We start from the raw sequence: 24,940 nt of genomic DNA, 5'->3' as shown, positions 1-24,940 counted from the left end.
AGTGGAAGACGCTGTTCTAGTGTTCTTCTCTCTCCCGCCCCGCCGTCCTTTGGCTCAAATTCTTAAAGCCAAACCCCCCAAGTGCTTAATTAAGTTGGTTATCAACAGATAATTAAGGACTCGAGTTGCGACGGTAAGCCTTCTAATTAAAGATCGCTCTTGATTTATCTTTTTTATCTTATCCAGGGCCGACGCTTTTTGCATTACTTCTTACAGCCAAATCCATCGATTAGCATTGTATTCATTCATTCCTTGGTGGATCGGACGGTTATGATATTCTTATGATGTGTATTGTATTCTTGAGATGTGATCTAGTCCATTCGATTGGCGAGAGGACACGGGAATATTAGGACAGAGGATCTAATCTCCTATTTGACACATTCGCTAGCGCTCGTTTGGCCCACCGGAAAAGCTACTTGACATTGTCAGAGCACCAAGCCTGAAGGGTAAGGCTGCCTCTACAGGGAGGAGATTCGTAAGACGGCAGAGAGATCAGTGGTCAGCGGCGGATGCGGAAAGGGAAAGGAGAAAAAACTGAGAGACTGAGGGTGTAGAATTGGTAGGAGTTGTTATTTTTTTATTTAATAAATATTTTTATATTTGAATGTAAAATTGTTTTGTAAAACAAATATAATGTTTTATTTAAACTCGTCTAGCTTAGAGTTGAACAATTAGCCTTCTTCATTGGCTTAATCGGCCTGTCTAATATGATTCCCACAGTCTAATAAACTTGTTGAACTCACTTGACTTGAACTCACTCAGCAATTAGTCAACCTAACGATCTAAGCAGAGTGATTCGCTCTAAATTCATGGTTTTTTTAATCCATCAGATCCGATCGACCAGCCCATGAGTTTACCAATCGAGACATAGCTAGCTGACTCGATTGAAAGTCTCTTAATAGTCCAACCCGATCAAAAATTATCACATGATATTTGACTAGTTTGCTTGACATATCTTATCTGACTGATTCCATCATATTTTCTTTCTAGAACAGGCATGGAATATAAAAGAAATTAGGAGTAAAGAACAATTGTTTCTTAGAAATGAAATTTCACAAATTATTTTAGAAATTGATAAAAAAAAATATTAAAGCAAAGAGATTATTCTTAATCCCCTAACTTGATTCATGCTCAATCTTATAAAATGTGAATAGAAATTCTATGCAATTTAGTCTTCAATCCAATTAGCTTGTGTAGTTTAACAACCCATTCACTTAACCTATCTAACTAATTTATTTGACTACTAGATCATTTAAGCATAATCTAAATAAAATTATTAACACATGTATTAATAAATATATGAATCAAAGTACAAACATAAATTTATATACCTTCCAAACAACCTGTGTTTGAGGATGACTCAAACTATTCCGATTGTAGCGAAATAACTCCTCGTCGTTGTCACGAGCTCGTACTTCCTTCATCTAATCCGGTCTACGATTGGAGTCCTCTTTTCAACACTTGATTGAGGTCAAGTGTTATTTTTCGTCGAGACGATCAAAATGACTTCCTCAAAGATGAGGAAGGGGCTGCTCGATTACCCCTTCACAAGAGATTGCCTAATAGTCCTCAACAAAGGATTACGTCTTCCAAAATTATGTAAGAATGTGGGTGGCTACGATACTTCTCGAAGAGGAGAAGTAACAACAAAGAGATGTGACCTTTTCGATGAAAGAGAGGAAGAAGATCTCTATCATCTTTCAGGGAGCTGCCGAAACTCTAAAGAAAGAATGAAGAAATGCTGTCCGAATCCTGCTGGCTCCAAAATTTGGCAGCCGTAACTCCAAAAAAGGAAAAAAAACAAAATAAAAAAATCTGTCCGAATTTTTTAAACAAGAAGAAAAAGCTCTTGATGAAAACGCAGTTGCAACTCTTCCAAAATGGATGAAGTGGGGTTAATGGCTTTCAACTTCTCCAAAAATGAAAAACGTGGTGGAGATGGTGGGAAAATGGAAAATTATATATATATATATATTTCATTTTTTATTTTATAAATTTTCTTCTGATGATGCAATATAATTATAATTGTATTTTCTCTTAGATTTGAAATTTCAAAGTCCATCATCTCTTCCATCTTTACCTATTGGATTTTTAGAGTTTTTCTAAAACCTAATAATACAAATCAATTATAATCATATCAACGATCCAATATCGTTGATACGACAAATGTATTTGCTCGCTATTACAATAATATAAATCTAATTTATAGACTTTGTGTGGAACTCTTCCACTCTCCTTGTTTCCATTGATTGAAAATCAATCTAACATTTGATCATATTAAACTTTATTTGTCAATGCACTATTTGATTACATCAAACTTTATTCGTCAAATTCAACTTCTTGAATTTGACTTTCTCAACGAGAAATAGGGAAACTAATACTTGTCTGATCCTCAATGGTTCAGGGATACAACTAGTCGTATGTTCATGACTCTTTGTGATTCAGGACTATATTTGTCCTTTATTCGGGCATATCCTTAATAGCCTCATCCTATGATTAACTCCTTAATTATAGGACGTCAGAACTAATTCTGATTAACACCCAACGAATCATGATAAGAGCATCTAGCAGCATCACCTCATGATTCCCTAGGTATCACTGAATAGTGCCTACAAGAACCAGTTGATCATGGTTAACGTATAGTCCGGTCCCTTCATCTCATATATCCTGGTCCAATCTACAACCATTGGTACATTGAGGATTGTATATTGATTCGACAACCATATGATATATCTTATAGTGATATCACATGTGTAATTAGGAAACTCTTTTCCTAAAGTACATCTTTCAGCTCTGATCAGAGACTTCATTCACTATAAAACGATATATTACATAGGATATCCATACCTGTAGGTGTGCGATGAATCTCCAACTACAATACACTAACTCCTATATGTTTCGTTACTACACTCAATCTCACCACCTGATGACCTTAATAGAGTCGGTAAATGAGTCAAAGTGCAGCCCCAACATATAGAGTTTTAGTATTGTCCCTAGTCATAAGGACTACTAGTGTACAACCACAAACAAAGATTTATCAACTCAATAAATGATAACCACTTGAGAAGTCTGTGTGAGGGATGTTCGATGAACTCATCATATGATCACTCATTTGTATGTTTGAACATCTCTATGTCCTTACCAATGAAACATGGTACACTACATCACAGATGCTAGTCTCTAGCTTAAGCAGTCTTTTATCCTTATTTATTCGGCAACCCAATTGACTAGGAACAAATTTAGAATATACAGTGAATATTGATATATTTCATAATGACCATCATATGTACCACCACATCTTACTATATAGTATATTCAAGGACTTTATCTATATATATAGCATGGATATAAAGATAAAATAATGTCAAACTGAATTGAATTATATTAAAATAAAGGTTGTTTATTTACAAGAGTCAATAAAGCTCTAATCAACAGTTAGTTAGTGTACTCTTCCGTAGCGCCTCATCCCTCGGACGCACCGAGTCCGTCGGCTCTCTCCTGTATCGTCCTTCTTGCTAGTTGTGTCTTTTGCTTGACTCCTTGTGTTCCTAAGCTCCTATACACTTAGACACAATGTTAAAATACCACAAGACCTAACTTAACTTGTTGATCACATCAAAACAACCTTGAGGTTCCAACACTTTGCTCCATCGCCCTTTCTCCGGCAATCTATGTGATCTCTCGTAAGCCCTCATCTTCCTTCGATTGAAGCTGTTCGTTGCTTATAGAGTCCTTTTTTCCGAGTCGCCTTTATTCCCTGTTTTCTGTTGAACTTTAGTTTCGATGGCAAGCTCTTCACAACCACCTGTTGTTGTCCTTGGGCTCTGGTATACCTTTACTGAGTCCAGGTTTGATGTCGGCGACGCTGAGAGTTTGACAGCTGCATTTGAATTTCCTCCTGGCTACAAAGTTGTTCTCACTTCTCCTTTCGATCAGTCAAATTCTCCGCCACCCGGCTGCATTTGTTTCTTTAGGAATCAGTTTACCACCGGTCTGCAGTTTCTCATTCACCCCTTCTTTCCCTTCGTATGTAAGTACTTCTGTATCTCCCTTCATCAACTAGTGTCGAACTCTTTTCGGTTGTTGTGCGGGGTAGTGATCCTTTTCCGCCTGCATGACATTCCTCTTACTCCCCGATTTTTTCACTACTTTTATTATCCGAAATTGTCCAAGTCGGGGTTTTTTCTTCTTCAAGCTTGAGTGGGCTTAGTCTTCTTCGACAAAATGTCGACCTCCAACAAGCATTGGAGGCAATATTTCTTTTTTCTACGCCTTCCCGAGCAGCCGGACTTCTCGACCCACTGCAACTCGAAGTGGCGACCAAGCCTCCCTTGAAACGTATAAGAGCCGATCGGACTACCTCAACACAGCTTCGATGTTGGCAGGTCAGAAATATGACATCCACAAGTTGTTGCTGGAGAGTGTCCTCTACATTTTCGGCCTGAGTCTGATTCGCACTCATCTTCCGTCCAGCCTAGGTATGCAACTTCTTCACTCTTTCCTTTGATTCTAACTGATTTTTCTTCCTCTCTTGTAGTCGAAGTCATGCTGCGTGCACGTCTAGCCAGCAAGGCCAAGATGGAGGATGTCATGATCAATGCAGCTGCTGTGGAAGAATTGGAGAGTCGCGGCCTGCAGTCGATCGGCTAACAAGAAGAGACGTAAGATGAGAGTGAAGAGGCTCCCATTTTGGTAAGCGGAGGCAAAGCCAGCCGGACGCCTAGCGGTGGAGCCACTGGTGAATCACATCCTCCTTCTGAACGGCTTTCGGTCGTTTGGGTTAAGGGGGTGTCGGGCTCAGCCTCCTCAGGAGAGCCACTGATCAGACACAAGAGACGTCAGGTGGAGACACCATCGCGCTCCGCTTCCTCATCCATGCAGTACGTCGAGCGGGTTGAGACTTCGACCCCCACTCTAGTTTAAGAGATGGCGGCTCCTACATCGTCTGATCGGACTCCCTCCCTGTTTGGTCTGCCCCATGGAACAGTCTGCGCACCGCTAGTGGCCTTTATGCCACCAAAATCGAAGGCCAAAAAATCTGGTATCCCTCCGGCGTCCTCGTCTTGGTCGTCCGAGTGAGCAACCTCTGCACAATCAGCCCTGAGCGGCCAGCACCATATAACGGCAATACTGCATCTGCCGACTGAGGAGTGGCACAAATCTAGCACTGAATCCCGAGCTCTCACGCACCAAATAATCATCCAAGGGTCGCTCGCCCAAATATGGGTTGATGCCCGAGTCCATGCAACGATGATGCCTCCGGGGGTGCTCACGGATAGCCACACCCAGATGTCTACTGGGGTAAGTTGCATTTTCATAGTTTATCTCCGATCGACGCTTATATTCTCTTTGTTTACAGTACTGGTGGAGAGCATGGTCATATGCCAAAGGCTCACATTTTTGGAGGAGGAAGTGAAGAAACTAAAAGCGTCGAGCGGCCAATCATCCTTCTCTCAGCAGCAGACGAATGTTGAAGTGGCTAAGCTGAGGGTCGGCCTGGAGAAGAACAACCAGCTGCTAGAAGTCGAGCGGGGAAAAAGCGCAGAGCAAGCCACTCTGCTGGCTCGGCTCAACAGGAAGGTCAGCACCTTCGACGCCAAGATCAAGTCGGCCAATGCGAGGAAACTTCGGTCCATCGAAGACCTCGACCTGAAGAATAAGGAGGCCCGGGCTCTCGCCAAGAAACTCAAGGAAGCTGAGGATTTTCTGGTCGTCGAGCGGAACAACCGGTCGGTCGAAGAACCTGCCCTTCGCAGCCAACTCTCCGCCAAAGATAATGCACCGGCCACCGCGAAGATGAGTTGGAGGTCTCTCGAGCAGCTTTGAAGACTTACCAAAATGCCAAGGCTGGCCGGTTCGAGACTATGAAGAAGAACTACATCCACTCGGACACTTTCAACGACAAAGTCGCCGACCGGGCACTTCGCCTGTTCGACCTAGCGATTGATGGGATGATCGGCCTGTTGGTTGCTACTCGGAAAACCTAAAGGTTCCACTGTACAAAAATTTTGTACAAAGGTCTGAACCTTTTCCTAGCTACCATGTGTTCTTTTAAATTAAATTTTGGATCGCCTGCGGAACTTAACACGTTTGATCCAAAACTTAATCTATTTGTTCTTTAAGGTTTAGACTTGGATCTCCTGCGGAACTTAACACGTTTGATCCAAATCACCTAAGTTATTAATTCCATTAAATATTAATTTCCATAATTGGTTCCCAGTACTGACGTGGCGAGGCACATGGCCTTCTTGGATATGGGAACAACCACCACCGACTAGACAAAACCTTTTATGGAAAGCTAATATTTAATTTCCTAAAATAACTTTAGGTCAACCAAAAAGAACAATCAAATCACAAGGAAAAGAAAAATAAAAGAACACAACTTCGAAAAACATATTCGAAATACTAGAATCGTAAGCCTCTTGTATTTGGTATTATTTTCATAAATAACTAGCATGATGCGGAAAGGAAAAATTACTAGTTATACCTTCTAAAAAGACCTCTTGATCTTCTACCGTATTCCTCTTCTAACCTCGGATGTTGTGTGGACAACGATCTTCCGAGATGAGAACCACCAAGCTCCTTCTTCTTCCTTGCAAGTTTCGGCCACCACAATTTTCCAAAAGAAGTAGAGGTCCGGCCACCACCACCAAGCTCCAAGGGATGCAAGAAACAAAACCACCTTTCTCTCCTTCTTCTCCTAGCTAGAACCGGCCACCATCAAGAGCTCCAAGAGAGGTTGCCGCCGGCCATAAGAAGAAGAGAAGATGAAGAAGTTAGGGCCGGCCACCAAGGAGGAAAAGAGAGGAGAAGAATAATAGAGTTAATCACCCGTGAAGGCACCTCTACCCCCTCTTTTATAATCCTTGGTCTTGACAAATAAGGAAATTTTAATAAAAAATTCCTTAATTCTTTTGTCATAAAAAAGAAAAATTATTTTAATTAAAAAATAATTTTTTTCTTTTAATAATAATGGTCGGCACTTCTAATTCCCCAAAACAAGGAAAATTTAATTCACACAAGAATTAAAACTTCCTAATTTGTTTCTAGAAATTTATAAAAATTTCTCCAATAATTTTTATCCCTTCATGATTGGTTAATAAAAAGGAAATTTTATAAATTAAAATTCTTCTTCTAAACATGTGGATAATTTCCAAAAGGAAAGTTATCTCTAAAAATTAAAATCTCTTTTCAATCTACAAATAAGGAAAGATATCAAATCTTTTCTTAATCTTTTGTAGAAACTAATAAAAGAGAATATTTAATTTTTAAACTTCTCTTTTAAATTATTATCATGGTCAAAAAGGAAAGTTTTTCTTAAAAATAAAATCTCCTTTCAATCTACAAATAAGGAAAGATTTCAAATCTTTTCTTAATCTTTTGTAGAAAGCTTTAAAAGGAAAGATTTAATTTTTAAACTCTCTTTTAAAACTATGATATCCACATAAGAAATAATTTTAATAAAAATCCTTTTTAATATGATGTGGCCGGCCACCTAAACTTGGGCTCCAAGCTATTGGCCGGCCACCTTTAGGCTTGGCCGGCCCTAAGCTTGAGCTTCAAGCTTAGCTTGGCCGGCCCCTATTGGTTGGGTAAGAAGGTGGGTATGTGGTGGGTATAAATCTCTATATACAAGAGGCTACGATAGGGACCGAGAGGAGGAATTGGTTTTGGTCTCCCGATAAAATTAAGCATCCCGTGTTCGCCCCGAACACACAACTTAATTTTATCAATAATAATTCATTCCACTAGAGAACTATTATTGAACTACCGCACCAATCCCAAATTACATTTTTGGGCTCCTTCTTATTATGAGTGTGTTAGTCTCCCTGTGTTTAAGATATCGAATGTCCACTAATTAAGTGAGTTACTGACAACTCATTTAATTAATGTCTTAGTCCAAGAGTAGTACCACTCAACCTTATCGTCATGTCGGACTAAGTCCACCTGCAGGGTTTAACATGACAATCCTTATGAGCTCCTCTTGAGGACATTCTCAACCTAGATCACTAGGACACAGTTTCCTTCTATAATCAGCAATACACACTATAAGTGATATCATTTCCCAACTTATCGGGCTTATTGATTCATCGAACTAAATCTCACCCATTGATAAATTAAAGAAATAAATATCAAATATATGTGCTTGTTATTATATTAGGATTAAGAGCACACACTTCCATAATAACTGAGGTCTTTGTTTCTTTATAAAGTCAGTATAAAAGAAACGACCTCTAATGGTCTTACTCAATACACTCTAAGTGTACTAGTGTAATTATATAGTTAAGATAAACTAATACCTAATTACACTACGACCTTCCAATGGTTTGTTCCTTTCCATTATGGTCGTGAGTTACTGTTTATAATTTATAAGGTACTGATAACATGATCCTCTGTGTGTGACACCACACACCATGTTATCTACAATATAAATTAATTGAACAACTACATTTATCATAAATGTAGACATTTGACCAATGTGATTCTTATTTCTAGATAAATGTTTATACCAAAAGCTAGGCTTTTAGTATACACTCTAACACGGCCAACTCAGAGAGGGAGGCTACCTATCGACAGCTCTGACCAACAACATCATTAGCCGGGGCAAACTTACCGCGTCGCTGCCTGATGACGCCTTAGATTACCTTGAGTGAGGTTGAGAGTTCCTCCCTATAAAATTTTTGAAGTTTTAATGAATGCTCATTCGTCCAGCCAAGCTTTATCTCCTTGTATTTATTTTTTCAACTCATCTTTTGAATATTACAAGAACTCGTGGCCTCGTGACTCCTCCGATCGTTCATGATTAGTCTATCCAACCGATCTATCCTTTTTGTCTTTAGAGTTTAAGGTCATCGCTTGACCGTTGACATGGACTAGAGTTTAAGGTCGTCGCTCGACCGTTGATGTCGACAAGGGTTTAAGGTCGCCTCTCGGCCGTTGATGACGACAAGGGTTTAAGATCGTCGCTTGATCGTTGATGACGACAAAGGTTTAAGGTCGCCGCTCGACCGTTGATGACGATAATGATTTAAGGTTGTCGCTCGATCGTTAATGATGACAAGGGTTTAAGGTTGCGACTCGACCGTTGATGACGACAAGGGTTTAAGGTCGCCACTCGACCGTTGGAGAAGACGCATCTCAAGAGTGGCATTCTTCACTTTTATTCATATTTCGTCATGCGTTCAGGAAACATACAAAAATACATGTATTCACTTGCGCACCTCTCATCCAACCCTATAGGGTTGGAAATGATTCGCGCTCCATGACCTCTCGAGCTGCCTTCCCCCCTCATCCTCCAAGTAGTAGGTGCACGAACGGAGCTTTTGCACGATCTTGAAAGGTATCGCCCATGGGGCTTCGAGCTTGGTGATGTCGTCGACCGGTCTTCAACTTCTTGAAAGCCTCCGCATAGAGCCTGAGTCGAGCATTGCTTATCTCGAACGCCCCGGATAGCTGCTGAGCGGCCAACTGAGAGTCTGAGTGGATGACGACTTTAACGGCTCCCACATGTCAAGCTGTCTGTAGGCCGACTATCAATACTTCATACTCAACTTTATTATTGGTGGCTTTGTAGTCCAGCCGAACAAAAATCTACATCTGGTCTTCCCATAGTGAGATGAGTAATATGTCGATTCCACTACCTTGCCTAGTAGACGAGCTGTCAACATATATCTTCCATGTTGCCTCTGGTTCATCATTCCGGACTTCTGTGACGAAATCTGCCAAGGCTTGAGCCTTGATTGCCACTCGGAGTTGATATTGTATATCGAATTCGCTCAGCTCGGTTATCCATTTGATCAGTTGTCCTGATACCTCGGGGTTGAGAAGAACTCGTCCCAAGGAGCAGTTAGTCAACATGATGATTGAGTGTGCGAGGAAATATGGACGAAGCCTCCAAGCGGCGAGAATCAAAGCATAAGTTAACTTTTCCAAACTAGTGTAGCGAGACTCTGCACCCTTCAATATATGGCTTAGAAAGTATACATGCTATTGCTCTTGGTCGTTCTGCCTAACTAGGGTCGACTCAACCGCATGCTTGTTGGATGATAAGTAGATCCAAAACGGTTCACCAACAATGACTTAGCTAATATAGGCAAGGAGTTAAGATATTCTTTAAGCTCTTCCAATGTCCGATCGCACTTAGCGTCCCACTAGAATTTCGTAGCTCGGCGAAGCACTTTGAAGAATGGCATGCTCTGGTCAGACGACTTGGATATGAATCTGGACAACGTCATGATCCGACCGGTCAGCCGTTGAGCTTCCTTTATGTTCCGAGGCGGCGACATGTCTTGTAACGCTGACTTTTCTTAGATTGGCTTCAATATCCCGCTCGGTGACGATGTAACCCAGGAAGCGGCCACTATTCGCGCTGAACAGACACTTGCTAGGGTTCAGCTTTATTCCATAAGCCATCAGCATTCGACAAATCTCCTCGATATCTGTGCATAGGTCAACAGCTCGGAGGGATTTTATTAATATGTCGTCGACGTATACCTCCATATTACGGTTGATCTGCCGTCGGAACACCTTATTCATCAACCTTTGGTAAGTGGCTCCGACATTCTTAAGTCCAAACGACATGACATTGTAGCAGTACGTTCCGTCGACCGTAATGAAGTTGACCTTCTCCTGGTCCTCTTGGGCGAGCGACACTTGGTGATACCCTTGGTATACGTCGAGCATGCAGATCAGCTCGCAACTCGACGCCGAGTCCACCATCTAGTCTATCCTGGGAAATGGATAGAAGTATTTTGGGCATGCCTTATTCAAATCGATTCGTTGAGGGTCGGTCGACCCAAGATGATGTTGTAGGCCGACGACGCATTCACCACGATGAAATTTGTGGTCCTTGTTCTCCTCAGTGGCTCTTCCCCGAGCGAGATGGCCAATCAGACCTGTCCGAGCGACAGTACCTCGTTGTCCATAAAGTCGTAGAGTGGGGTCGTCATGGACAGCAACTTGTTTCGATCGATTTGTAACTGATCGAACGTCTTCTTAAAGATGATGTTCACCGAACTCCCTATATCAACGAAAGTTTGATGAATAGTGTAATTAGTAATTACCGCCCGGATGATCAGCGTGTCGTCGTGAGGGATCTCCACTCCCTCCAAATCGCTGGGGCAAAGCTGATCTCGGGCCCTTCGGCTTTCTCCCTGCTACATCCCACGGTATGGATCTTCAGTCGCAGAGCGTACGACTTCCTGGCTTTGTTGGAGTCGTCGTCGGTCGGCCCACCAGCGATCATGCCTATTTCTCCACGGGCGGCGTTGCTTCTATTTTCTTCTTCCCAAGCGGAGAGTCTATTTCGCTCGACCGAGGCTCTGGCAGGATCAGCGTTATCCCTCCCCTGGTGTTGATTATGTCGTTCGGGCGCTCTTCTTTCGTCCTCTCATCGCCCACCCGATCGTTGTCTATGTCGTCGATCATGAGTGGGAAATCGGCGGCGGTATCCTCTTGGCGTCGGTCAGCTGTTGATCGGTGTCAGATCGTAACAGTCACGCGTGTTGTGTGTCGCCGACTGGTAAAAGGAGCAGAACATTGGAGTCCACACTCTGCCTCTTATCGTCTTATGCCGACTGGAGGTCACATGTTGCACGGCATGTGTCCTAACCTCCTGGTGTAGTCGCGCTCCCTCCGCTCTTGGCCCTTTGGGCGGTTGGTGGTTGCTTGCCGATAGCCGCTCGGGCATTGATGCGGGCTATGCCGGCATTTCCTTCTTCTTGTTGCCTTGGCTTCTTCTATATTTATGTACTCATTGGCTTTCCTAAGCAGGTGATCGAAGTACCTGGGCGGCATCCGGATGAGCGATCAGAAGAACTCTCCTTCAACTAGCCTTTGAGTGAAGGCGTTCATCATCGTCTCGGATGAGACCGAGGGGATATCCATGGCTACTTGATTGAAATGTCTGATGTACGCTCGGAGCGCTTCCTTGGGCCCTTGCTTTAGGAAAAAGAGGTTGATGCTCGTCTTCTAATAGCGTCGGTTGCTGGCGAAATGGTGTTGGAACGCAACTCGGAAATCTTTGAAGCTTCGTATTGAGTCGTCCGACAGTCTTCAAAACCAACGCTGCGCCGAGCCGAAGAGAGTAGTGAGAAAGACTCAGCACTTCACTCCATTTGTGTACTGGTGCAACGTAGCCGCATTATCGAACTTATCCAGATGATCATCTGGATCGGTCGTTCCATTGTATTCCCCGATCGTCAGTGGGGTATAGTGTCGGGGTAGAGGGTCACTCAAGATCGCCTAAGAGAACTGCAGATTGATCTACTCGGGCGATGCATGACTTCTGGGCGCCTTTCCTTTCAGCGCATCCCAAACGGGAGCGTCGTCCGAAGATGACCCCCTTTCCTGATTCGCCTGAGCTATCTTTGAGAGGGTTTGGAACAAGGCACGATGGAATGGGATGGGTGAGGGTGGCGCTTCTTGCGTGCCGGTCGGACCTCTATTCTGCCCCCATATGGAAACAGGTTCCGGTCGATCCTCTAGTCCTGCTCACCCTCCTGCTGGACGTCGCCGGCTGTTGTACTAGCCGATCGACTAGTGCCTGTTGTTGCTGCTGCTCTAACATCTTCGCCGCTCGGGCTTGCATGAGTATGTGGAGCTCCCCTTTGGTGAGCGTCACAGTTGTGAGTCGTCCAACGTCCTTCATCTTTTTAACTCAGATGCAAGTTAAGTTCTCACAGACGGCGCTAAATATGATTTTGACCGAAAGTCGAAGAGATGGAAAGCTAGGGATGTGACGCTCCCGCTGACCACCTGTAGACTCCGCTCTGACCTACAATATAGATGGCGTCAGTGTCGAGCCAGGGAAGAGGTCCATGGCATTGGTCCTCCAACGCTCAAGTCAATCACCGACGATGAAGTATAAGGCGGAGCAACATGAAGACTGTAACGCAAACAGTGAATATCGCATACCTCCGTTGACGCTTGGACCCCCCTTTATATAGAACTCCTGTAGCGAGCGTGCACGCTCCCCAAGGCGAGCATACTTCCTAAAGTTTCCCTTGAAAAGACTTGTTAATAAAGTGCCCCTGACACAGTACCTTAACAGACCGAGCATATATCTGAAGTGACAGTGGAAGCTTCCGCTGTATGATCTTCTGGTTGACCATGCCGGGTGTCAGCGGCACTAACTCCCAAAAGGATATCGATAGATAACAAAGAGAGTATATTGTTGGGCTGAGCGGGTTGGCCACTTGGTCGAGGACTCCACTGTCCTTGTGTCCCGTCCACTTGATCGGGACTTCGTTGCATGCGTCCACTCGTCCGGAACTCCCCTGTTCTCTTGCTACATTTGCTCGGCCAAAACAACAGTGTGCCCGTTGTTAGGATCGATGGACGCGGCTAGAGAGGGGGGGTGTGAATAGCCGACCCCAAATTGCTCGTTTCTTCCTACGATTAGGGTTAGCGCAGCGGAAATAACTAAATAGAAACGCAAAAAGGAAAGATCAAACCTCAAACTCGAACTCGACGATGTAACGAGGTTCGGAGATGAAACTCCTACTCCTCGGCGTGTCCGTAAGGTGGACGAAGCCTATCAATCCGTTGGTGGATGAGTCCCCGGAGAACCGGCTAATAAATACTCCTTGTAGGTGGAGAAACCTCGCCACAATGTTTTGCAAAAGCAATACAGGAGTAGAAAGCAGCAAGAAGCAAAATACAATACAAATGTATGAAACACCTTCGCTTACTTGCCTTCTCTTCGACTGGATGAAGCAGCAGCTTCTCGGATCCAACCACAACAGCAACAGCAACTGATCAGTTGGTCCCAGCCAAGTGGAAGCTCACAAAAAGCAGAAGCTTCGGAGAAGAAGAAGAATCAGAGAGAGTCCACTGAGAAGCCCTCAGCCCTTTTATAGTCTGCATCCACCTGCGAGAAGAACAGAGGCCAAAGACAGCTGACAGAATCTAGCCGTTGTCTCTCAACGGCATCACTGATCGTGCTCTGATCGATCGTGGGGACCGATCAGGCTATGCTGATCGGTCCCGGACCGATCGAAAGCTTTCACAAAGAGTTGCCCAACTCTGTACTGATCGGTCCCGGACCGATCAGGCTGATCGGTCCCGGCCGATCGCAGCTTCACTGAGGCACATCGATCACTTCGATCGGTCTCCAGACCGATCCAGGTCTTGGTTTTTGCCCAAACCAAGTCCAAACCAATATCCGGTCAACCTTGACCTCTTGGTACATCATGCTTAGCATCCAGTCACTCCCTTGACCTGCTAAGACTCCCCACCAAGTGTCCGGTCAATCCCTTTGACCCACTTGGACTTTTCTCTTCGTGTCAAGTATCCGGTCACTCCCTTGACCTACTTGACCTTCTCAACACCAGATGTTCGATCACCCTTGATCCATCTGGATTTTCCCTTGCCCGGCTTCACTTACCAGGACTTTCACCTAGCTTCACTCACTAGGGTTTTCACCTGGCTTCACTCACCAGGATTTCCAATCTGCCCGGCTTCACTCACCAGGACTTTCCCACTGCCTGGCTTCACTCACCAGGACTTATCCGTCTGCCTGGCTTCACTCACCAGGACTTTCCACATCCGGTCCAGAGAACGAGCTCCCGAACCCTCTCTGACCACAGTCCGAGCTACCGAGCCCTCTCCGACTTCCCATCCGGTCCAGAGAACGAGCTCCCGAGCCCTCTCTGACCACAGTCCGGAGAACGAGCTACCGAGCCCTCTCCGACTTCCCATCCGGTCCAGAGAACGAGCTCCCGAGCCCTCTCTGACCACAGTCCGGAGAACGAGCTACCGAGCCCTCTCCGACTTCCCATGTGCCAAGTTTCCATACTTGGACTTCTCCGTGCCAAGTCTCCATACTTGGACTTTTCCCGTGCCAAGCTCCCTCTCCCTGCTTGGACTTTTCACCATGCCAAACTCCCTGCTTGGACTTTTCCCATGTCATGCTCCCTGCTTGGACTTTTCCCGTGCCAAGCTCTCTGCTTGGACTTTTCCGAGTCAGGTCAACTCACCTCGGGTCAACCAGGTCAACCTTGACCACGGGTTGCACCCACAATCTCCCAAGCTTGTATCCTTGTAAAACATCAAGGTACAATTTTTCTGTTCACGTCAAACATTGTCAAACATAACTCGTCAAACATCAAAACACAACTCGAGTCAAGTCAACTCGAGTCTGGTCAACCAGGTCAACCTTGACCTAAGGTTGCACCAACAATCTCCCCCTTTTTTATGTTTGACAAAACCCATAATCAAACTCATAATCAAGTTAGGTTAACCCGATAACCTAACTTAGGTTTTCCAATGTTCTTCCCTGAACATTCTCTATTCTCCTCAAACCTACACTCTCCCCCTTTTTGACACACATCAAAAAGAGTGAATCAAGGTCAAGAGTTTCTTCCTAATGAAAGTCTCATACCTTTCATTGAAACCCTTAATTTCCCCCTTGATACTAAGGTCAACAATTAACTTAGTGATTATCCCATATCACTCAAGTCTTTAGGAGTAAAAACTCCCCCTAAAAGTAAACTCCCCCTTGACTAATAGGTAAAACTCCCCCTTGACCATTGCACCAACAATGTCTTGGAGAGTTTCAAACCTTCAAAATACCAACTCCCGAGCTGAAATTTCAGACAAACAGTCAAAATTCAGCAGGTTGGCACGCCCTGATCGGTCACCAGACCGATCATGCTCCCTCTGGATCGGTCACAGTGACTGATCCAGGCTCCCCTGGACCGATCAGAAACCCTTTTGATCGGTCCACAAACCTGATAAAGGTCTGATAAGTTCTGATTTCTCTCCACAAAATTCAGAAACCTCTAGAAAATTACAGAAAATTCCAAAAATTGTGAAATTTTGAGGATACATTCCTCATAACATATACTATCATGGAAAAATAGTTTTATATGAAAATAACTTCCATTTTTCAATCTTGATACAAAGTTCAAAAGTCTTTGAAATAGCTCAAAGTTAACTCATCTTTGTATCACTTTGCTCAATGATGAATGTTATCACTAGAAAAGCTTCATCAAGGTTTTTCAAATCAATTTTGAAATGATTTTAAACCATTTAATTTAGGACCACAATCTTTGGGCTAAATGTACATGACTTGTACATAAGCTTTCCCTATGATCCCCAATTTTGAATTAGGCTCATCTAGGTACAAGAACTATGCACCTTGATCCTAACTCATCATCCTAATATCTCACACACATCTAAGGTGTATCAAACACATCCAAGTCAATTTTGGTGTGAGATATGGGTTTAGGTTATCTTAGGCTAAGGTCTCATGCATTTTCTAAACATCAATTTGATCTCCATATCAAATTATGTTTTTAACCTTAAATCAATTTCATTGATTATAAATGCAAGAAATGATGACATGGCATAAAATGATATCATACATAATAACATGTGCCAATGTCATGATGTCATGGCATAAAGTATGAAACTTAAATAAAGCATGACATATAAATAACCTAAGCATTATCATGACATTTCAAATGGTCATAGATTAAATATGATGTCATGACATGACATATGGCAAACAATATATGGCAAATAACATGTCAAGGTATAGAAAATACCTAATTCTAGTCTTAGTTGCCATTTTTGATGATTTTGATCATTTTGCCATAAATTCTATATTCCTAAGTGTAATAGACCTAAAATCATATCCTCAAGACTTTTAGATCACTATGTGCCAACTAGATTGACTCTAGAAAATTCCTCAAATGTGGTTGACACATCCTAATTATCTTAGGAATAATTTTCACTTTCATTTTCAAGGCTTGATTAGACCTTGAAAATTCCTAAAGTACCACCTTTTGCCATGATTAGGTTAACTACCTATTCAAGTAACGTTGGCACACCCTAACTAATCTAGCGTGATGAAATCACGCTCCTAGGAACTCAATACCTATTGGAGCTCATTGGGTTCACTAAGTATTCACTAGGGATGACTTCCCTAGCAACCCTTCTAATGACCCTCCTAGGCTTTGAAGCCTTAGTCATTTGGGACTCATCAAGATCAACTCTAGGGGTGACTCCCCTTGTGACCTTGGTGATGGTCTTCCTAGCCCTAGATTTTGTTCCATAATCGAATGGAACATTGTGATAAGTGATCTTGACCATTTGGGACTTAGGTTTGTGATCCAAACCTTTCTTGTCCTTGTACTTGGGTTTTTGACCCCTAGACCCTAGAGTCAAGTCCTCAAGAGCCTTTTCTAGAGAGTCAAGTCTTGACCTCAAGACTTGATTTTCTTTCTCTAATACCTCAAGCTTTAACTTGTCATTTGTCTTTGAGGTATTCCTAGGCATATGTCTAGTTGTTTTGGGATTTCTACCTAGGTTATCCTTAACCTTAGATGAGTTGATCCTAGGGTTGGCTTTCCTAGTATTATCCTTATCTAGGCTCACATGTTTGGCACCTAAGCATGTGTATCGATTTCTATAATTATCATGCTTATCATTATTGTCAATTGCAATCAAACTACTAGCATGCATCTTACTAGTATTGCAATAATGTGCCTTAGAGATTACCTTAGGGTTTGCCTTAGCTCCCCCTATCGATGTGCTCGGTCTCTTGTCCTTGTGAGATTGCCTCCCCCTCGGACATTGACTCCTATAGTGTCCCTTTCGCTTGCATTGGAAGCACACCACGTGCTCCTTGCCCTTGCGTGTTGGGACTCCGGCTTCCTTGATCTTTGGCGTCGGTGGAGTCTTCCTAACCCTCTTTGGACACTTACTCTTGTAATGCCCAAATTCCCTACACTCAAAGCACATTATGTGTAATTTATTTGAAATTAAATGGCTTGAGTTACCTAGAGTTGAGGATGGATGTGAGCTCTCTTCTTCATCCCTTCTGGAGATAGAAGCTTCTTCTTCTTGCTCCGATCTTGAAGAAGAACTCTCCTCCTCTTCTTCTTTAGATGTTGAGTGGCCCTCAACCTCTAAATCCATGCCTCCATGATGTGAGCTACTTGGCTCACTTGACTCCTCTTCATGACTTGAAGTGGAGTTCTCCTCATGAAACTTTGCCAAGTTATTCCACAACTCCTTGGCATCGTTATATCTACCTATCCTACACAAAACATCATTAGGTAAAGAAAATTCAATGATTTTCGTTACCTCATCATTGATGGTTGATTGGTGGATTTGCTCCTTCGTCCACTTCTTCTTCTCCAAAAGTTCTCCTTCTTTATCCAATGGAGGAGTAAAACCTAATTGCACACACCTCCAATTTTCTAGGTTAGTCATAAGAAAGTACTTCATTCTTACCTTCCAAAACGCGAAGTCGTCGCGATCGTAGAAAGGTGGAATCGTGACATCTTCTCCAAATAGATCCATTCTCTAGCTCGTGCTCCCCCGGGTGTTGATCCAACGAAGAGCGACCTCGCTCTGATACCACTTGTTAGGATCGATGGACGCGACTAGAGAGGGGGGTGTGAATAGCCGACCCCAAATTGCTCGTTTCTTCCTACGATTAGGGTTAGCGCAGCGGAAATAACTAAATAGAAACGCAAAAAGGAAAGATCAATCCTCAACTCGAACTCGACGATGTAACGAGGTTCGGAGATGAAACTCCTACTCCTCGGCGTGTCCGTAAGGTGGACGAAGCCTATCAATCCGTCGGTGGATGAGTCCCCGGAGAACCGGCTAATAAATACTCCTTGTGGGTGGAGAAACCTCGCCACAATGTTTTGCAAAAGCAATACAGGAGTAGAAAGCAGCAAGAAGCAAAATACAATACAAATGTATGAAACACCTTCGCTTACTTGCCTTCTCTTCGACTGGATGAAGCAGCAGCTTCACAAGACGCCTACAACAGCAGGTGTTGGTTGCTACTCGGAAAGCCTAGAGGTTCCACTGTACAAAAATTTTGTACAAAGGTCTGAACCTTTTCCTAGCTACCATGTGTTCTTTTAAATTAAATTTTGGATCGCCTGCGGAACTTAACACGTTTGATCCAAAACTTAATCTATTTGTTCTTTTAGGTTTTGACTTGGATCTCCTGCGGAACTTAACACGTTTGATCCAAATCACCTTAAGTTATTAATTCCATTAAATATTAATTTCCATAATTGGTTCCCAGTACTGACGTGGCGAGGCACATGGCCTTCTTAGATATGGGAGCAACCACCACCGACTAGACAAAACCTTTTATAGAAATCTAATATTTAATTTCCTAAAATAACTTTAGGTTAACCGAAAAGAACAATCAAATCACAAGGAAAAATAAAACAAAAGAACACAACTTCGAAAAACATATTCGAAATACTAGAATCGTAAGCCTCTTGTATTTGGTATTATTTCCATAAATAACTAGCATGATGCGGAAAGAAAAATTACTAGTTATACCTTTTAGAAAGACCTCTTGATCTTCTACCGTATTCCTCTTCTAACCTCGGACGTTGTGTGGGCAACGATCTTCCGAGATGAGAAACCACCAAGCACCTTCTTCTCCTCCTAGCTAGGTTCGGCCAACACAAAGAAGCTTCACCAAGGACGAAGAACAAAACACCAACCAAGCTCCAAGGGATACAAGCTTTCTCTCCTTCTTCTTCTTCTTCTCCAAGTAGTATCCGGCCACCACAAGAGCTCCAAGCCAATAGAGAAGGTTCGGCCACCACCAAGAGGAAGAGAGGAAGAGAGGTTGGCCGGCCACAACACCAAGGAAAAGAGGGAGAGAAATAATAGAGGTTGTTCACCATGAAGCCTTCTCTACCCCTCTTTTATAATCCTTGGTCTTGGCAAATAAGGAAATTTAATTAAAAACTTCCTTAATTCATTTGCCATGAAAAGGAAAAATTTATTTAATTAAAAACAATTTTCCTTTTCTCAATTTACATGGCCACCACCATCAAGTTATAAACAAGGAGAGTTTTAATTAATTAAAACTTCCTAATTTGTCTCCGAAATTTATAAAATTTCTCCAATAATTTAATCCCTTCATGATTGGTTTATAAAAGGAAATTTAATAAATTAAAATCTATCTTTTAAACATGTGGATAAAAAGAAAGTTATCTCTAAAAATTAAAATCTCTTTTAATCTACAAATAAGGAAAGATATCAAATCTTTTCTCAATCTTTTGTAGAAACTAATAAAAGAGAATTATTAATTTTTAAACTTTCTTTTAAATCATGAACATGGTTAAAAAGGAAAGTTTTCTTAAAATTTAAAATCCTCCTTTAATCAACAAATAAGGAAAGATTTCAAATTTTAAACTCTCTTTTAAACATGTAGATGATTTACAAATAAGGAAAGTTTTTACCAAAAATTAAAACCATCCTTTTAATCTACAAATAAGGAAAGAGATTAATCTCTTCTCTTAATCTTTTGTAGAAAGTTATAAAAGGAAATTTTTAATTTTTAAACTCTCTTTTAAAATCATGATATCCACATAAGAAATAATTTTAATAAAAATCCTTTTAATATTCTAGTGGCCGGCCACCTACATGACTCATCCACTTGGTCTTGGCCGGCCCCATTGGATGGGTAAGAAGGTGGGTATGCGGTGGGTATAAATCTCTATATACTAGAGGCTACGATAGGGACCGAGAGGAGGAATTGGTTTTGGTCTCCCGATGAAATTAAGCATCCCGTGTTCGCCCCGAACACGCAACTTAATTTCATCAATAATAATTCATTCCACTAAAGAACTATTATTGAACTACCGCACCAATCCCAAATTACATTTTGGGCTCCTTCTTATTATGAGTGTGTTAGTCTCCCTGTGTTTAAGATAACAAATATCCACTAATTAAGTAAGTTACTGACAACTCACTTAATTAATATCTAGCTCCAAGAGTAGTACCACTCAACTTCATCGTCATGTCGGACTAAGTCCACCTGCAGGGTTTAACATGACAATCCTTATGAGCTCCTCTTGGGGACATTCTCAACCTAGATCACTAGGACACAGTTTCCTTCTATAATCAACAACACACACTATAAGTGATATCATTTCCCAACTTATCGGGCTTATTGATTTATCGAACTAAATCTCAACCATTGATAAATTAAAGAAATAAATATCAAATATATGTGCTTGTTATTATATTAGGATTAAGAGCACACACTTCCATAATAACTGAGGTCTTTGTTTCTTTATAAAGTCAGTATAAAAGGAACGACCTCAAATGGTCCTACTCAATACACTCTAAGTGTACTAGTGTAATTATATAGTTAAGATAAACTAATACCTAATTACACTACGACCTTCCAATGGTTTGTTCCTTTCCATCATGGTCGTGAGCTACTGTTTATAATTTATAAGGTACTAATAACATGATCCTCTGTGTGTGACACCACACACCATGTTATCTACAATATAAATTAATTGAACAACTACATTTATCATAAATGTAAACATTTGACCAATGTAATTCTTATTTCTAGATAAATGTTTATACCAAAAGCTAGGCTTTTAGTATACACTCTAACAGCAGGAACCAGCCGATGAAGCTCACACGAAGCTTCAAATAGAAGCGAGCTCAGCAAAGCTCAAATCACAGCAGTGAAGAAGAAGCAGAAGCTTCGGAGAAGAAGAAGAATCAGCGAGAGAGTCCACTGTAGAAGCCCTCAGGCCTTTTATAGTCTGCATCCACCTGCGAGAAGAACAGAGGCCAAAAGACTAGCCGTTGTGAGCCAACGGCTAGGGCCAGACCGATCAGGCATCACCCTGATCGGTCTGGGGCTAATCTGATCGATCGTGGGGATCGATCAGGCTCTATGCTGATCGGTCCCCAGACCGATCAGAAAGCTTTCACAAAGAGTTGCCCAACTCTCTGTGCGTACCCTGATCGGTCTCGGGGACCGATCAGGCTTCCTGCTGATCGATCCCCAGACCGATCAGTAAGCTCACAGAGGCACACTGATCACTTTCTGATCGGTCTCCAGACCGATCCAAACCAATATCCGGTCAACCTTGACCTCTTGGTACATCATGCTTAGCATCCGGTCACTCCCTTGACCTGCTAAGACTCCCCACCAAGTGTCCGGTCAATCCCTTTGACCCACTTGGACTTTTCTCTTCGTGTCAAGTATCCGGTCACTCCCTTGACCTACTTGACCTTCTCAACACCAGATGTCCGATCACCCTTGATCCATCTGGATTTTCCCTTGCCCGGCTTCACTTACCAGGACTTTCACCTAGCTTCACTCACTAGGGTTTTCACCTGGCTCCACTCACCAAGATTTCCAATCTGCCCGGCTTCACTCACCAAGATTTCAATCTGCCCGGCTTCACTCACCAGGACTTTCCAACTGTCTGGCTTCACTCACCAGGACTTTCCCACTGTCTGGCTTCACTCACCAGGACTTTCCCACTGCCTGGCTTCACTCACCAGGACTTATTCGTCTGCCTGGCTTCACTCATCAGGACTTTCCACATCCGGTCCAGAGAACGAGCTCCCGAGCCCTCTCTGACCACAGTCCGAGCTACCGAGCCCTCTCCGACTTCCCATCCGGTCCAGAGAACGAGCTCCCGAGCCCTCTCTGACCACAGTCCGGAGAACGAGCTACCGAGCCCTCTCCGACTTCCCATGTGCCAAGTTTCCATACTTGGACTTCTCCGTGCCAAGTCTCTATACTTGGACTTTTCCCGTGCCAAGCTCCCTGCTTGGACTTTTCCCATGCCAAGCTCCCTGCTTGGACTTTTCCTGTGCCAAGCTCTCTGCTTGGACTTTTCCGAGTCAGGTCAACTCACCTCGGGTCAACCAGGTCAACCTTGACCACGGGTTGCACCCACAATCTCCCAAGCTTGTATCCTTGTAAAACATCAAGATACAATTTTTCTGTTCACGTCAAACATTGTCAAACATAACTCGTCAATCATCAAAACACAACTCGAGTCAAGTCAACTCGAGTCTGGTCAACCAGGTCAACCTTGACCTAAGGTTGCACCAACACCAGTGTCACACCTGCTCGGCTGTGGCTCCATTGTGCCAATGTCGAATCCTGCTACTTGCCCGAGCGACGTAATCGCTCAGCCCAGATTCTGCATGTCATCTCCTCTAGCGTCCTCCCTTATTGAGCGTCGGTTGTTCGGCGTATTACCCGAGTCAGAGGTGGGGTCGGATCGAGCTCTTCTCCTCTCGATTGAGGCATGATCACCCTGATCGACCAATAACCTTTGAGTATTGACCATCTTGATTTTAATATCCACTGTGATAGCTAACCCGCCAGGATGAGCCTCACATTATCACTACATCAATCATTAATACTAATCAAGTTTCTACCATATTCTCTATCCAAAAAAAACAATAATCCTCTATACTTATATAATTCTATTTATACAAATGACTATATATTACCATCATGTTTTCACCGTATATAGAAAGAAAAAGTCAAGTCAACCTTTCCGTTCTAAAATTAACTCGTCGACAGATTGTAGCTAACTCAAGAAATTTCTATTATCGAACTTCTTATTTCCGTCCAATGCCAGCGCCGGTATCGCCGGTGAACCATGCACGTACGCGCATGCCATTTGAGCCATGCACGTCTTTCTATATAAGGCCCTCGCTGTCGTCCACCTCTGCTTATCAAGTTCCTGAGCGAGCTTGGTCGGGATAAGCTACAGGCCTCTCTTCCCTTCCCTGTAGCCAATATGGCAATCTCCTTCAACTTCTTCCTCCTCCTCCTCCTCCTGGCCGGAAGCACCACTGCGTTTCCTAACTTCTTCCTCTCGCCATCCTTTTACTCCAACACCTGCCCTCAGCTCCATGGCATTGTCCGGTCGGCCATGAAGGAGGCGATCCGCAACGACACCACCATCGGCGCCGGCCTTCTTCGCCTCTTCTTCCATGACTGCTTCGCTGGCGTAAGACATTGATTTCCTTTTTAAGTTAAGAATATTTGTTGCAATTAACTCGATCGTCCTCTGTCAGGGCTGCGATGCGTCGGTGCTGCTGGATGACACGCGGGCGTCCGTCGGGGAGAAGACTGCACCGGCGAACAAGAACTCGCTCCGCGGTTTCGAGGTCATAGATCTCATCAAGAAGCGCGTCGAGGCGGATTGCCCGCGGACGGTGTCTTGCGCGGATATCCTCGCGCTCGCCGCTCGAGATAGCGTCGGATTGGTCGGTGCATGTTCTTTTTAGTTTAAGGGAGAGAATTTACGGCGGCTTGGCTGCTCTGTTTCGTGAAATTAAATGACACGCGGTGGCTGCTCTGTTTTGCAGCTCCATGGTCCGCGATGGAACGTGAGGCTCGGCCGGAGCGACGCGACGGCGGCGGAACAGAACGCCGCCTCGTTCAGCCTCCCGGGTCCGGGGTCCAGCCTCCCTATCCTCCTCACCATGTTTGCGGCGAAGGGCCTCGACGCCCGCGACATGGTGGCGCTCTCAGGCGCCCACACGCTCGGCCGGTCCCACTGTAGCCTCTACCGCGAACGCATCCACGGCGACTCCAACATCGACCCGGCCTTCTCCGCCGCGCTCCGATCCACCTGCCCGCTCGGCTCTGGCAACGCCACCGTCACCGCTCCGTTTGACCGGACGCCTGGGCGCTTCGACAACATGTACTTCAAGGACCTGGTTGCCTTCCGTGGCCTGTTGAAGTCGGACCAGGCGTTGTATGGCGGCAGCCTGGTGGATCCACTGGTGGAGATCTACAGCGAGGACAACGCGGCCTTCGGGAGGGACTTCGCGGCAGCGATGGTGAAGTTGGGGGACCTCAGCCCTCTATTTGGGTTACCTGGGGAGATCAGATTGAACTGCAGGAAAGTGAACGCTTAATTAATGATGAAGTGCTCTAAAGTTTGGTGGAGTTGTGGAGGATATTTGATTAATTGTCATCCAATTCATTATATTTTTTATAAAATAATTAACATTCCACAAGGCATAAAATCTTATCCATATCATTAACAAAATAATTTTTTTATGAAAACAACTCTCCGCCTATTCAAATTTAATATTAGATTAGATTTATTACTAAAGGCGTATGATATTATTTTGTATTGTATCGACATTCTAA

General features: G+C 43.5%; 1 protein-coding gene across 1 annotated transcript; it reads left to right on the top strand.

Annotated features, from left to right (window-relative positions):
* Positions 1-23,573: 23,573 nt before the first annotated feature.
* Positions 23,574-24,798, top strand: LOC122013713 (peroxidase P7-like). Its single transcript, XM_042569945.1, has 3 exons — positions 23,574-23,786; positions 23,854-24,045; positions 24,148-24,798. The coding sequence occupies exons 1-3, from the start codon at positions 23,574-23,576 to the stop codon at positions 24,700-24,702; spliced, it is 960 nt and encodes a 319-aa protein (XP_042425879.1). The 3' UTR covers positions 24,703-24,798.
* Positions 24,799-24,940: the final 142 nt, after the last annotated feature.

The sequence above is a fragment of the Zingiber officinale genome, chromosome 8B (assembly GCF_018446385.1).
Source record: "Zingiber officinale cultivar Zhangliang chromosome 8B, Zo_v1.1, whole genome shotgun sequence".
In the NCBI taxonomy this organism is placed as follows: domain Eukaryota; kingdom Viridiplantae; phylum Streptophyta; class Magnoliopsida; order Zingiberales; family Zingiberaceae; genus Zingiber; species Zingiber officinale.
Note: the sequence above shows the minus strand (reverse complement) of the source record. Positions and strands in the feature narration are given on the sequence as shown.

What these genes read in the sequence shown, in the direction of transcription:
- LOC122013713 (XM_042569945.1), top strand. Translation starts at nt 23,574, where the DNA reads ATGGCAATCTCCTTCAACTTCTTCCTCCTCCTCCTCCTCCTGGCCGGA. An exon ending in TCCATGACTGCTTCGCTGGC is followed by an intron (nt 23,787 to 23,853) that starts GTAAGACATTGA and finishes GTCCTCTGTCAG; the next exon opens with GGCTGCGATGCGTCGGTGCT. An exon ending in CTCGAGATAGCGTCGGATTG is followed by an intron (nt 24,046 to 24,147) that starts GTCGGTGCATGT and finishes TCTGTTTTGCAG; the next exon opens with CTCCATGGTCCGCGATGGAA.